The following is a 13,417-nucleotide window of genomic DNA, read 5'->3' on the forward strand; positions in this document are numbered from 1 at the left end:
ATAGAAAGAGGGCCACCCGACGCGCTACGAACGGAATTTCCCGTCCTCCGTGGCCACCCCCGCGTGGAAAACATGTCGCGGACCCTTTAAGGCTCCGTCTCCCGGCCCTCCCCAGCCCAGGACAAGCCGGGACACCCGGGACTTGACATTTGGCTTCTCCCAACGTGGGAGCTAAAAATAATCGCTGTGGGTTACTTTAGGCCATTGCTTCTCAAGCACCCCGCGCGGGCCGCCCGAGTGCCCTCCCGGGCGAGGATACCTGGCCCATCCCCTCCTTTCGAACCCGCGGTCCCAACTTGCGGCTCCAGACTTTCAAGTCAGTCGCCTCTTCAGCCCCCAAACCTTGGCTGGTGGGAGGAGCCTTCACGCGAGGGGGGCGGGGCCTCCTCGAACCTGGCGGGAACCCGAGGGGCGTGTCCCGCCGGCACGCTATGGGGTGTGGCCTGGCTGACAAACCCGCGAGCAGGTGCCAAGCTCTTAAACCCTTCGTTTAGGGGGCGTGGCCTTCTGGGGTGTGCGGGACCCTGGCCAATGGGTGTCGTGAAGGGCGTGGCCCTTGGTGGGGTGGGGGCGCTCCTCGGGTCTTTTCCCTCCAGCCCGGCTCGGCCAGATCCCCGGAGCCCTGAGGCTCTCGAGCTCCCTGGCTGGCGGCTGTGGGTCCCGCTGGGCACCCCTCCGCACTTCACCCGGGACCCCCGTCGCCCCCGCGCCCTCTGCCCGCCAGGCGGGGCCGAAGACCCCCGGGCGCCTCCCTCTCGTTAACTGCAGCTCCTTTGCCGGCCTCCAGCTCCTAAGACAAGATGCCGTCGGGCTTCCAACAGATCGGCTCAGAAGTAGGGTTCGGCGTGAAGTGGTGGGACGGGGCACGGGTCTCGCTTCTCTCGGGCCGGGGTCGCCGCCGGGGTCAGCCAAGGGGCGGTCCCCGCGCAGGCGCAGGGGTGGGGGTGGGGGTGGGAGCCCGGCTATTTATACTCGGGACGGGACAACCCGTGACTGTCGGATTCCAGTCCCTTCCGCAGGCTGACGGGGTCTGGGGGACTGTTCGGGGCCACGGGCCACGACTGGACTCCGGGAGACCAGGGCTTGCCCCCTTCTCTCGTGCCCGGCGAATTGCGCCAGAACCAGGGACACTCTGCCCTCGATCCAGCTTGAGAAAGCGGATCCAGGCGGGTCTTGAATTCCAGGAGCTTCGTCCCCGGCTCCTGGGAAGTGCTTCGAGGGCCGGCGGCCCCATGCTGGCCCCCGCCCCCACTCCTGGTGGTTCTCCAGAACGCTGAACTTTCCCTTGGCCCCAGGGCTGGTGGAGGGGCAGAGAGGAGTGGCACCCCCCCCCCCCCCCCCCCAGCTCAGGTTTCGGCTCGGAGACAGTCTGTGCCGCCAGTGAGCGACCGCCACCGCCCCTCACACCACTTTCCCGCCCCCATCCCCTGGGCATGGCCCTTCCACGCAAAAGCTAGGCATGGCCCCCTGCCCTTCGACGGGCTTAGAGGGGGAGGGGAGGCCGGGCGAAGAGAGAAAAGGCCACCACAAGGGCCACAGGCAGGGAGGAATGACCGCGATGTCCTTTCTGGAATCACTCTTCTGGAGCCTGTCGGGGGCCTCCAGGAGCCGCGGAGAGAACCCCCAGGGGGCGGGAGGGAAGAGGACCGAGGCGGAGGATGGAAATGCACTGTCGGTTTATAAAACCAGCACTGTCCAGGATACCCTTAACATTTTATTTTGATTGTCACACTTTCGTTGACAGGTAGGCAAAGCAAGCCACATCCCCCCTTCTCTCCTAACCTAGAGGAAAGCCGTGTTCAGGGTGGGGAAGTGACTTGTCCAAGGTCACACAAAGCTGAACTCAGGTCTCTTAAGGCCAAACCTGTCCCAAGGTCACAGAGGAATTGTGAGACCTAGGTCCCCAAATATTTCTCTGCCGGCTGGACGCAAACATCCAGTTTCTCCTCCACGCCCTGGTTACTGTGGGGTTCTTCCTGCTCCTGTTTATACTGAGATCTTCCCGCAAGTCCTAATATGGCCCAGTTTCCCTCACCCAACATGTTGGATGGAACCCAGTAGCATAAGGCTCTGGCTGGGCGCAGGCCCAGGCCCCTGGAAGAAGGAAAGAAACCACGTTTCCGTGTGACATGCCTCCTCTCTTCTTCTGCCTGCCCAGGAAGGGGAACCTCCTCAGCAGCGAGTCACTGGGACCCTGGTCCTCGCCGTATTCTCTGCTGTGCTTGGCTCCTTGCAGTTTGGCTACAACATTGGGGTCATCAATGCCCCACAGAAGGTGAGGGTCCTGCGGTGGCAGAGTGGGGGTGCCCCAACAAGGAAGGCAGGGGACAGCAGGGATGAGCAGAGAGGGAAGGGTCTGCAGGAACTCACTCCTCTGCTGTCTCCCCAGGTGATTGAACAGAGCTACAATGAGACGTGGCTGGGGAGGCAGGGGCCTGATGGGCCTGGCTCCATCCCCCCAGGCACCCTCACCACCCTCTGGGCTCTCTCCGTGGCCATCTTTTCTGTGGGCGGCATGGTCTCCTCCTTTCTCCTTGGCATCATCTCTCAGTGGCTGGGAAGGTACGGGGCTCAAGGACAAGGGTAGGGAACAGGAAGGGGGCTATAGTACAGGCACCCTGACTCTCACAGCCCACTCTCTGCCTGCCAGGAAGAGGGCAATGCTGGTCAACAACGCCCTGGCATTGCTGGGGGGCACCCTCATGGGCCTGGCCAACGCTGCTTCCTCCTATGAGATGCTCATCCTTGGACGGTTCCTCATTGGTGCCTACTCAGGTACCCAAGGGCACCACGGCCCTGCCCAGTGCCCTGCTCTCCTTTACTACCCCTGGGTTTGGTGGGAAGGAGTGGGCAGCCAGCTGCCTCAGCCCTCTCTTCTTCACTCTGCCCAGGGCTGACATCAGGGTTGGTGCCCATGTATGTGGGGGAGATCGCTCCCACTCACCTGCGGGGCGCCTTGGGGACACTCAACCAACTGGCTATCGTCATTGGCATTCTGATTGCCCAGGTGATTGGGCCTGACCTCATTTGGGGGTAGGGAGAGGTTTGGGGAGGGGCTCTGGGGCACAGGCTGAATGATCTGCCATCCTTCTCCCACAGGTGCTGGGCTTGGAGTCCATGCTGGGCACTGCCACACTATGGCCACTGCTCCTGGGCATCACAGTGCTGCCTGCCTTTCTGCAGCTGGTCCTGCTGCCCTTCTGCCCAGAAAGCCCCCGCTACCTCTACATCATCCGGAACCTGGAGGGGCCCGCCAAAAGGAGTGAGCCTCCACCCCATCTTGCTAGTGCCTGTTCCCGCCCCTGAGCCTCTCCTTGTCCTCTCAGTCCTGACCCTCCTCACCTCCAGGTCTGAAGCGCCTGACAGGCTGGGCCGATGTGTCTGGAGCACTGGCTGAGCTGAAGGAGGAGAAGCGGAAGCTGGAGCGCGAGCAGCCACTGTCCCTGCTGCAGCTCCTGGGCAGCCGTACCCACCGGCAGCCCCTAATCATTGCAATTGTGCTGCAGCTGAGCCAGCAGCTCTCCGGCATCAATGCCGTATGTATGCAGCAGCCTCCAGGAAGGGCAGGGTCAGGGAGCAGCCCGAGAGGAGGGGAGAAGGGAACAAGCCCCCTCCCTTAAAACTCAGGGTCAGTCCAGCTTGGTGTGGCTGCAGGGAAGGAAGGAACATCCCTGCCATCCCCTTTTTTCCTCCCCACTTCTAGGTTTTCTATTATTCAACCAGCATTTTCGAGACGGCGGGGGTAGGGCAACCAGCATATGCCACCATTGGAGCTGGTGTGGTCAACACAGTCTTCACCTTGATCTCGGTAACTGCTGGCCTCTGGAATGGCCCCACCATTGGCTTCGCACCCCTTGGTTGTCTCCATCCACCCAGTCCCTTCCACTTCCCATCCTGAAGGCTCCCTGCCAAGCCCTGACTCTCCTTGCAGGTGCTCTTGGTGGAGCGGGCTGGGCGCCGGACTCTCCATCTCCTAGGCCTGGCGGGAATGTGTGGCTGCGCCATCTTGATGACTGTGGCTCTGCTTCTGCTGGTGAGGCCTGGGGAATAGGAAGGGGACCAGTGGCCCAAACCCACGGGGACTGCTCCAAGAGGCTGTGTGTCCAGCAGGGCCACTCCTCAATATGTGTGCTTTTGATCCTGGAGCCGATCTGTGCTCCCTAGGGACCCAGGTTGCACTTCCTCCCAATCTGGCAGCCAGGAGGGAGAGCCACTGTCCAGCCGTGGGAACAAAAATTCCCAAGGACCCAGCTTTAGAACCAAGGGGAACTGATCAGCTTAATGGCTGAGAGTCCACAACATCCCCTCTGTCTTGAATTGGCGTAGGGAAACCAGCTGAATGTCAGTGTTTAGAGATGCTCAAGGGTCTGCTTTAACCTAGGGTGGCAGGCCCCCTTCCCCCACCAGCTGCTGAGGGGGTGGATTTTAGTTTTCTGGGTTGAGGGCAAAGGAAGCTCCAGAAAGACCTGACCTGAATTCCCACCTCCCTGCCTGGTCCCCAGGAGCGCGTTCCAGCCATGAGCTATGTCTCCATCGTGGCCATCTTCGGCTTCGTGGCATTCTTTGAGATTGGCCCCGGCCCCATCCCCTGGTTCATTGTGGCCGAGCTCTTCAGCCAGGGACCTCGCCCAGCAGCCATGGCTCTGGCTGGTTTCTCCAACTGGACGTGCAACTTCCTCATTGGCATGGGTTTCCAGTATGTTGCGGTAGGTGGCCTGCTCCTATCCAGTCTCCCACAACCCTAGGCCAGAGGGGAGGGTGTGGACTCATAGCTAGCCCATTGGCTTTCCAGTCAGGCACTCCCTCAGCTCACAGACCGCTGGTCTTGAAGATCACTTTGGTGGAAACTGAAGACACCTGCTCCACCAGAATCAAAGCAAAGAAGGGAGCTGAACTAGATTGCATAGCAATAGAGGTGTCTTCAAAACAAACTAGTGGCATAACTTATTTAGACTAGGAATAAAATTATAAACGTCATTATTAATACTGTGAATGTCTGGGAATCCACTCTGAGTACAGTAACTCAGGATGGTAAGAGGGTGAAAAACTATAGGAGAGTTGGGGTTCAGAGGATCTTTTTTCACTAAATTCTCATTCCTGGCTATTTCCATTACCCTGCAAAGGAGCCACCTGCTATCTGCAGTATCCCTGTCCCCTAGGAGAGACTTTAGTTCCTAGCTTGCCTGGGACTGCCCCTCCCCTCCCCTCTGTCAACACCTCTTTCTCTGCCTGTCCCAGGATGCTATGGGTCCTTACGTCTTCCTTCTATTTGCGGTCCTCCTGCTCGGCTTCTTCATCTTCACCTTCTTAAAAGTGCCTGAAACCCGGGGCCGGACGTTTGACCAGATCTCAGCTGCCTTCCATCGGACACCCTCTCTTTTAGAGCAGGAGGTGAAGCCCAGCACGGAACTTGAGTACTTAGGGCCAGATGAGAATGACTGAGGGACCAGGCGGGGGTGGGAGAGCCAGTTCTCTCTATGTCCCCAGAGACCCCCTCCTTTCCTCTGTGGCACTTTAACCCTCTCTTCCCCAGCACTTCCAGGGGGAGAAAGCCCCTGCTGCCTGGTGGGACTGGGAAGCTGGAGGGAGGGGTGGTCCGAGACCCCCTCATTTCCCTCGTGTGACTTTGTTGGATTATTTATGTGTTGTGGTTAGGTTGTGGCCATCAGGGTGGGCCATTCTCCCCTCTTATCCCCCTCCTCTTCCCTCCATAGTTCACCCCAACCCGCCTCAGCTCCAGAATACCTTTGCCCCTCTGCTAGAGAGGAGGGATTGGAGGAGAGGCTCTAGGACGGACTTTAGGGGAGGTGAACTGAAGTACAGAGCAGGAGTGGACAAGGGAAATCAGTTTCCTACCACCTTGGACTCCTCCCACTCTGGCACTTTCTCTGAATTCTTGTCACATAGACTCTGGGTGAAGAGGGCTCTGTCTTGACCCCTCCAAGGCAAAGGATGCACCCTCCCAAGGCCTAACCTCACTTCTCTCACTGAAGGCTCAGTCCTCTTGCTCCACCTCCCAGGGCGAGAGGGAACACCTGCCCATATATGAGAGGAAGGGATAGCAAGCTCTCGCCTCTAAACGCAGGGCTCTGCTCCCAGAGGCTCAGCTCTTTCTTCCTCTCCCATTCTGGGTGTTGAACCCAAAGGCTTTTGACCAACTAAGGGAAAGAGAGATTTGAAAGGCTGCCTGTAAACATTAGGCTGGGAGGAATCTTCAGATATTTTTGTATACGCTTGAAAAAGAAGGGGTAGGGAGAATAAACCAAAAGTCTGTTGTACTAAATGTAAATATATAGATACGTATATAAAGTCACTGTATGAGACAAGTGTCCTGTTGTGGAGGCACTCAAGGATGGGCTCAGACAGGGATGGACCACAGCTTCCCCTTCCCCCTCTTCCCCTCTATCCCGCCCCACCCCTCAGCTCCGGGCTGAAGAATCCACTGGATGCTGTCACTCATGCCCCCACTTATATTTCTAGTCATTGCTTTAATTAATAGTAAATTAATAAGTTGTAGCTGTAAGTGTCAGACTGTGCTCTCAGCACTTTACAAAACACTTATTCTGCAAGGGAAATATTATCCCCACTTTACAGATGGGAAAAGTGACTCTCACAGGTATGAAAGTGCTTGTTCAGAGCTCCACAGCTAGAAACATGGGAACGATTCATGACCAGGCCTTGCCCACTGCCCCACAATCTCTTCCCCACCTTCACCCGCTAGTTACCAGCAACTCTCCGAACAGAAAAGAGGCAGAGACCAAGACAACAAGAAAGCCTGTTTTTGTTTTTACTGGAGGCTCAGGTGGCACATGACAGTTCATAAAATGGCTTCAGAGGTAGTGGGTAGAGGGGAAACAAAAAATAAACTGGGGTGGGAAAGAAAAACAACCAGGAGGAGGTAAGAGCTGGCTGGTTCCTTCTCAGCCTGATTTAGGGGAGGGAGTTGATGCCTCTGAACAAAAAGGATGGATCCCTTCCTTCAACCCTTGGTAGGGGAGAGAGGAAAAAAAAGCAAAAAGCTGTTGCTTTGGCCCTCCTGAGTCTCGTGGAAAAGGGGGAAAAGCCAGTGTTTTGATGTCATGAATATGGGAAAGGGGGGAGGGGGTGCTGGGTAGGGTGCAGGTCAGTTGGAAAACCTGGCAGATACCTGAGAGAGAAAAAGAAATGGACAAGTCATGACTAGTAACTTCTCAGGACCCAGTCCCCGCCCTCTTGGCTCCCCACCCTGGGCCCTCTCGGAGCGCAGCCACTCACCAGATGGTAGTTCTGGGTGTCCTTGAGTTGGAATCACTCCAGGATGGTGGTGGTGGGGTCCCCACTGTTGATGGGGGCTGAGGTCTAGAGAGAAGGGTGGTCAGTTGAGACCTTCTTGTTCGTTAGGGCCCCCCAACTTCAATCTTCTCCCATCTTTCTCTTCCCATTCCTATAACCCCTTCCCATTCCTCCTCCAATTCACATCCATAGCAGAGCTGAAAGGGGAGTCTGCAGGGGCTGACCCGGGCTGGGCTGCCTCTGCTGGGGTTTCCCAGTGGGTGGGGTGCCTGCCAGAGGTGGGCCCAGCAGTACTGGCTCTGGTGTCAGGCTGAATGGAAGGGGTGGGGTGGGGTGGGGGCAGGGCCAGGAGGTGGGGGAATAGGAGGATAGAGTGACATGGGAAGGGGAAAGATAAAAAGGAGAGGGGAGGGGGGAGGGAAAAGGGGAACAAAGACAGCCCAAGGTCCTCACCTCCTGGGCTGTGGGCTGCCTGGGTCCAGGGGGCTGCTGCCGTCGCCGCTGGAAGTAGGGGCGGTTTCGTGGGCGCTGGGGCTCAGGCCGAGAACCATCAGTGGGACCTTGGCTGGGTTTGGTCTTGCCATCCCCACCTTCTGTGGTAGGCTGCTGGGGTGGCCTGGGGCGGAAAGGCCTGGGGAGAAAAGTGGGGACCCTAAAGGGCATGGAGGAGCCCAGTGCAGACTGCCTCCTTCTCTCTCAGGACTCCCCAGGAGAGGTGGACCAGCCCGCTTCCCATCCCCATCTCCGCCCCAGGAGCCAGCTTTTTTAGCCCTAGGAGTGGCTTCCCCATGGCACCTGTGCATTAATCTCTCTCTACCCAGCTCCTGGCAACCTCACCCCCACCCCAAACCACCAGCTTCAGGCTTGTCTGAGAACTTAGCTCTTCCCTTTCCCATCCTCCCGACCCTTCCTATACCCCTACACCCCCCACCCCCACCCAATACTGGACAGTGAAGGGTAAGACAGGACCCTGGAAAGTGAGTCTCACCTTCGGTATCTGGGCCGGAATCTGGGTGGGGGAACCCGCTCATCTCCCTGCTGTTGGTCCCCCTCCAATGGGGCTGTCTCTTTAGGTTCTACCCCATCGGTGCCCTGGGAACACACAGAGGCCCTGGTGAGCTGGGTAACAGCAGGCTGCCTGGGAGCCAGGTGTCCACAGCTCTTCCCAGCCCTGGGTTCCATCCTCTGGGGACTCTGGCTCTCTCTTCACCAGCTTCCACTCCTTTCCTAGGACTTGGGAAGCGGGTTCCACATCCCAAGTTCCCCTCACCTCTATAGGCTGCTGCTGGTTGGGGGGCCTTGGGCCTCGCACAAAGCGCCGTCGGTAGAAGAAGGGCGGTGGGCGCCGTCGTCTGGGCCTCTGCCCAGGGTCTTCAGCTCGTTCCCCTTCGATGCATGGTTCTGTCCCACCTGATGGAGCCTCTGCCACCATGGGTGGTGGGGCAGCCGGGCGAGGCCGGGGGATAAATCGGCGGAACCTACGTCGATTGGGGGCATAGCGGCTACCCTTCACTGGCACCCCCCCAGGCCCAGTTACATTAGCAGCTTCTGCACCCTGGAAAAGAGGTGGGGAGAACTTGCTCCAACAACAAATGCACACATTCCCAAAATGGCTCGAATCACTTGTCTCCCCCTTCTTCCAGCTAAATCCCCTCTCCAGCTTTCTTCAGCCCCTCTAACTTCTGTCCACCCTCCCTCAGGGGGGCCATGGCATGTTTGGACCCTTCTAGGAGGGGCCACCTCTGCAACTTGTCCTTTTGAAATAGCCGCTACTGAACCCTATTGAGTTTAAGACTGGAGGGCGAGGGGTGTGGGTGCAAAGTCCTGGCAACTGTCCATCTTACTAGAGAGCTGACTGACTCAGAGCCTGGGGAAGGGCCCCACGTGAAGAACAGACACAGAAATGCTTGAAGTACAAAGAAACCCAGATATGAATTACGGAGTGATAAAAGGGACATGTCCTTTAGGATGTCTCTTACAGCAGCCAAAGTGTTAAAGATTACAAAGACTGCATGAGAGCAGTCTGGGCTAACGCGCCAGAAGAGGAGTTGCTTTAAGGAGGGGCAAAGCCTGGGATGACATCCAGGCCACCTCCCACTCTGTATCCCACACCACAGCCCCCAAACCTTCTCTCCTTCCACGACATCAAACTCCACAGTCTCCCCATCGCCAACGCTGCGCAGGAACTTCCTGGGGTTGTTTCTCTTAATAGCTGTCTGGTTAGGGGAAAGGCCATGAGAAAGGTGAGGACTAGTCTCTCTCACCCCTGCTGGGCCCACCACCCAACTGCACTCTTTTCACCATTTTACTTGCGGGCTGGGGCTGGAGGGTGGAGCAAGGAGAAGGCAGTCAGAGTTTAGTAGGGGAAAAGCCATAAACTAGGGGCCTCAAGAACAATTGTGCAGTTACCACCATCCCTAGGACACACTCCCTCCTTTACCCCTCAGGGATTTAAAAAAGGGAGGCAAGAAACATGAACTTAAAACCAAAAGAATCAAAACGAAAAGCAGAGACAGTCTTAAGTTGCAAAGTGGGTAAAAAGTACGTGCTTCTTACCTCAATCCCACTGAGAGCTCTTTCCACCAAAGCAGTGGTTCTCAAACTGTGGCGGCATCAGAATCACCTGGAGCACTCGTTAAAGATTGCCGCCTCTCCCCCAAGTCTGATTCAGTAGGTCTGGGGTGGGGCCTGAGAATTTGGATGTCAGGTGATGCTGCTGGTGCAGGGACCACACTTTGAGAACCACTAGCCTGTGTCCTTTCCCTCTGAACATCGCCTGTGATTCATTCCTGTGGTGTTAACGGGTCACAGTAGGTACTGAGCATGCCATGCTCAGAGGGCAGCACATACATTTCTAACAGAAAACCCAACACAAGTGGGACCAATGGCAGTTAATTTGGGCACCTGATGCAGATGGGGAGGGAAACTATTTCCTGGTGGACATGCTGCTGAGGTAAAAGCTGCAGAAGCATGATCTGTGCTGCTAAGGATTACGACAAAAGCCTTTCAAGAGAGGGCAGGTTCCTTCCCTCAGAAAGCCAACCTAGCTCTTACCTGGTGAACAAAGACATCCTCCTTGGTGTCATTCCTGCAGAACAGGATGGGCTGTTAGGGGGTGGCTTTAGTGAGGTGCTCACCTCCCCCAAGGGCTTCCTAGCTGCCCATTCCTAAGATCCGTAGGCCCACCCTCTCCAGCCTTCCATGGCTGACTGGAGGTAGACAGGGCCCCAGAAGCAGGTATGAAGAGAAGTATACCTATACCTCGGTGGAAAACGTGGGCTTCATGGAGAAAGGGTGGAGGAGGAAAGGAAATTCACTTTGCAGGAGCTGAGCACTCCACCCTCTACCGCTTAGAACCTGGTAGCGCTGGGTATAACTGTCCCTGTCAACACCCCCTCATCCCCACCCCCATCATGGTTGGAAAATTCCACTCCTGTCTCCTTCCTTCTACAGTCAGGGAGCAAGACAGTGCAGGCAGGAGGAGAGGTGCAGAACAAGTGTGAGATGGGGACAATGTGTCAAGAACTTGCTCTAAACAGCCCCAAACTTCATTCTCAGCCTCAACCAGGAGGTGAACCCCAAAGTCAGGCCCCTTTTCAACACACCAAGGGACCAAGGGTGAGAGAGAAGATAATATTCGGTCATTCTCTATTACTACTTGCCTATTACCCCAGCTTATCCTAGCACCCCAATGCGGGGAGGGGAGGGATTTTCTTTCAGAACCTCCCAGGAGTCCTCAGTTTTCAGAATTAGAGAAGAGCCTTCCCTAGAACAAATATTCTAGCTGTAAAGCACTTGGATCTGCACAAAGGTCAGCCTGCTAAGAGGGAACTAGGGCCTCCCAAGAGGGCTGGGCTGGGCAGGGTGCCCAGGCTGGGGAAGGGCCCCCAAGGGGGGAGACCTGGCTTTGCTCAGAATCTGCCACTAGGGCCTTTCCCAGTGCATGGGGGGGGGGTGGGTGGTGGTGGTGGGGGGGGGGGTGTGAGGCTGCCAAAGAGAAGAGAAGCAGCAGCCTCTGGCAGGGCTGGCTCCTTCCCCAACCCCCACCAGCCTCAGTCCCATCAGGTGGGGGTTTCAAATGAACCAACAACTCTGTAAGGAAGATGAGTTATGAGAGTGCTATGTGTGCTACCCGAAACAGGAAAGTGAGTGCGGCCCAGAGCCCCGGGGCACAGAGAGCAGGTACATTCTGCCCCAAAGGTGAGGCAAACTAAACCAGGAGGTGAGACAGACAAGCTGGGAGGTCGGAGCAGGTTTGCCAACTTCCTAGATCATTAACCCTCCGCTGCCCTTGAAGATGAGGAGCTTCATCCAGCCCACATTTGTGTTACGATTAAAGACTTTCAATCAACATCAGCTGGACATTGCAACCATGTGCTTCGGCAGGCAGGGGTGGAGATGAGAGCGGGGAGGTGTCCAGTCCCACAGGCCAGCCGGGAAGACACCCATTCCTCCCCCTCCCTAGGTTCCTCAGATACCTGTTGATGAATCCGTAACCATTTCGGACGTTGAACCATTTGACAGTGCCCAGGACTTGGATTGCTGCCAGGCAGAGATGCAGTAGGGACAGCAAGATGGGGGGAGAGATGGAGTTGGGCTCAGTTTTGAGACACTCCAAGATCTAACCTACCTTCCTACTGCCTCCGTAAACTTAACTTCAAGCGGAAGTGCCCCCACAGTGAGGCTCGAGCTTTCAAAACCCTCCAGCACTAAGACTTGCTCCTCAGAGCCTTCAAATCCAGGCCTTTCACCTAGAATCGGGTACTCACCTGGCCCACAAAGTCTTAATGTAAGGGTCCCTAGTGCACCTGCTTCCCGGCTGAGCGATTTACGGGGTACTAACCTGAGTCAGCTAGGCCAAGTCGTCCGCCCCGGGGGCGTGGCCAGACCCTGAGGTTCCTTCTCCACCCGAGGCCCTAGCTGGACCTGCTTACCACGCCCTCCCGCCCAGGAAGGCAAGGCAGGACACCCATAGGGACCCCACTTTGGTCCGCTGCCCCTACCCCGGCTAGTCCTTTGGGCCTTGGGCTTTCCAGACCCCACCGGGCTCCACGATGCCCCTCACCCAGCCCGCCCACCCCCTTAGAACCGCCCTGGCTCGTGTCCTCCCCCCTCACCCAGCACCGGCTTGTCCGCCTGGCTCCGGGTTGAGGGCGCGGGGGTCCCCGAGGCCGCCGTCGCCGGGTTGCCAGGAGTGTGGGGGCCCAGCGCCGACGGGGTCCCAGCAGCTGGGCCGGAGGCGGCTCCGACCCCGCCGCCGCCCGCCCCGCCGCCTGCTTTCTGTGGCTCCCCCGCCGGCACCGACACCACCACCGCTACCACCCCTGCCGCCGTCGCGGGCACCGTCGCCGCGGGGGCCGCTGACGCCACCGCTGCCGCCTCCGCCTCGCTCATCCCGCCGGGTCCAGTACCGGCCCCCGCCACCACCTCCTCCTCCGCCACCACCGCCGCCACCGCCCCGGCCCCTCCCCCTGGCTCGCGCACCCGCCACCCCGCTCGGTCCTCGCGCCCCGAGCCTCGCCCGCACGCCGGCAGCGGGCCCTGACCCCAGGCCAATCGCAGCCCGCAGCCGCGGCGCGCGCAGACCCCGCCTCCCGGCCGCAGGCCAATCCCAGCGGACCCGCACGCCCGCCCCGCCTCCCGGGCTTCGCGTCGCGGCCGAAGCCCGCGCCCGCCGCCCCGTAAGTACACCTGGGCCCCGCCCCGTTAACGCCACGTGACTCCTCACAGCCACACCCATTGGCCGGCGGCCTCTTTCCCTCACCCCTCCGCCCCCTTCCACCGGCCGCGGGAAATCAAACGGGCTGGTGGCGCCCCAACGGCCACCTGTGCTCTGCGCGCAGGGCGGGGCGGGGCGGGCAGCTCCGAGGTTGCCCCTAACGACCTGGGTGGGGGCCGGACTCCGCAGGCTCCGTTCTGGCCGTGAGCGGCGCGGGCCACCTCCGCTCTCGAGACCGCCCAGGCCCGCTAGCTGCTCGCGCGTGAAAGCCTCCTCCCGGCCCGCCCCCACCCTCTCTGGAGGATGCGGGCTCGGGCCGCCGGGGCTGCGGTATTGGCCCGCGGAGCTAGCTGGAAGGCGCAGCAGAACAGGTTTCCAGCTCACGGCTCCTTTCACAGCCGGGGACTCTCACCTTTGCTTTTAAGG

The 13,417-nt window shown here is 58.5% G+C and overlaps 2 protein-coding genes across 2 annotated transcripts; one reads left to right on the forward strand and one right to left on the reverse strand.

Moving 5' to 3' along the window:
• Positions 1-574: 574 nt before the first annotated feature.
• Positions 575-6,460, forward strand: SLC2A4 (solute carrier family 2 member 4). The gene is made up of 11 exons (XM_079796777.1): positions 575-833; positions 2,159-2,275; positions 2,390-2,562; positions 2,651-2,775; positions 2,892-3,007; positions 3,100-3,262; positions 3,349-3,536; positions 3,704-3,808; positions 3,932-4,033; positions 4,503-4,706; positions 5,239-6,460. Exons 1-11 carry the CDS (start codon positions 801-803, stop codon positions 5,440-5,442), a joined length of 1,530 nt encoding a protein of 509 aa, XP_079652903.1. The 5' UTR covers positions 575-800; the 3' UTR covers positions 5,443-6,460.
• A 303-nt stretch (positions 6,461-6,763) lies between these two features.
• Positions 6,764-12,666, reverse strand: YBX2 (Y-box binding protein 2; the record flags this gene model as incomplete). Its single annotated transcript, XM_079797035.1, has 9 exons — positions 6,764-7,147; positions 7,255-7,338; positions 7,726-7,903; positions 8,261-8,364; positions 8,543-8,827; positions 9,399-9,488; positions 10,327-10,360; positions 11,751-11,814; positions 12,390-12,666. The coding sequence occupies 8 exons, from the start codon at positions 12,664-12,666 to the stop codon at positions 7,288-7,290; spliced, it is 1,083 nt and encodes a 360-aa protein (XP_079653161.1). The 3' UTR covers positions 6,764-7,147; positions 7,255-7,287.
• Positions 12,667-13,417: the final 751 nt, after the last annotated feature.

The sequence above is a fragment of the Cnephaeus nilssonii genome, assembly GCF_951640355.1.
Source record: "Cnephaeus nilssonii genome assembly, chromosome: 19".
Taxonomy (NCBI): domain Eukaryota; kingdom Metazoa; phylum Chordata; class Mammalia; order Chiroptera; family Vespertilionidae; genus Cnephaeus; species Cnephaeus nilssonii.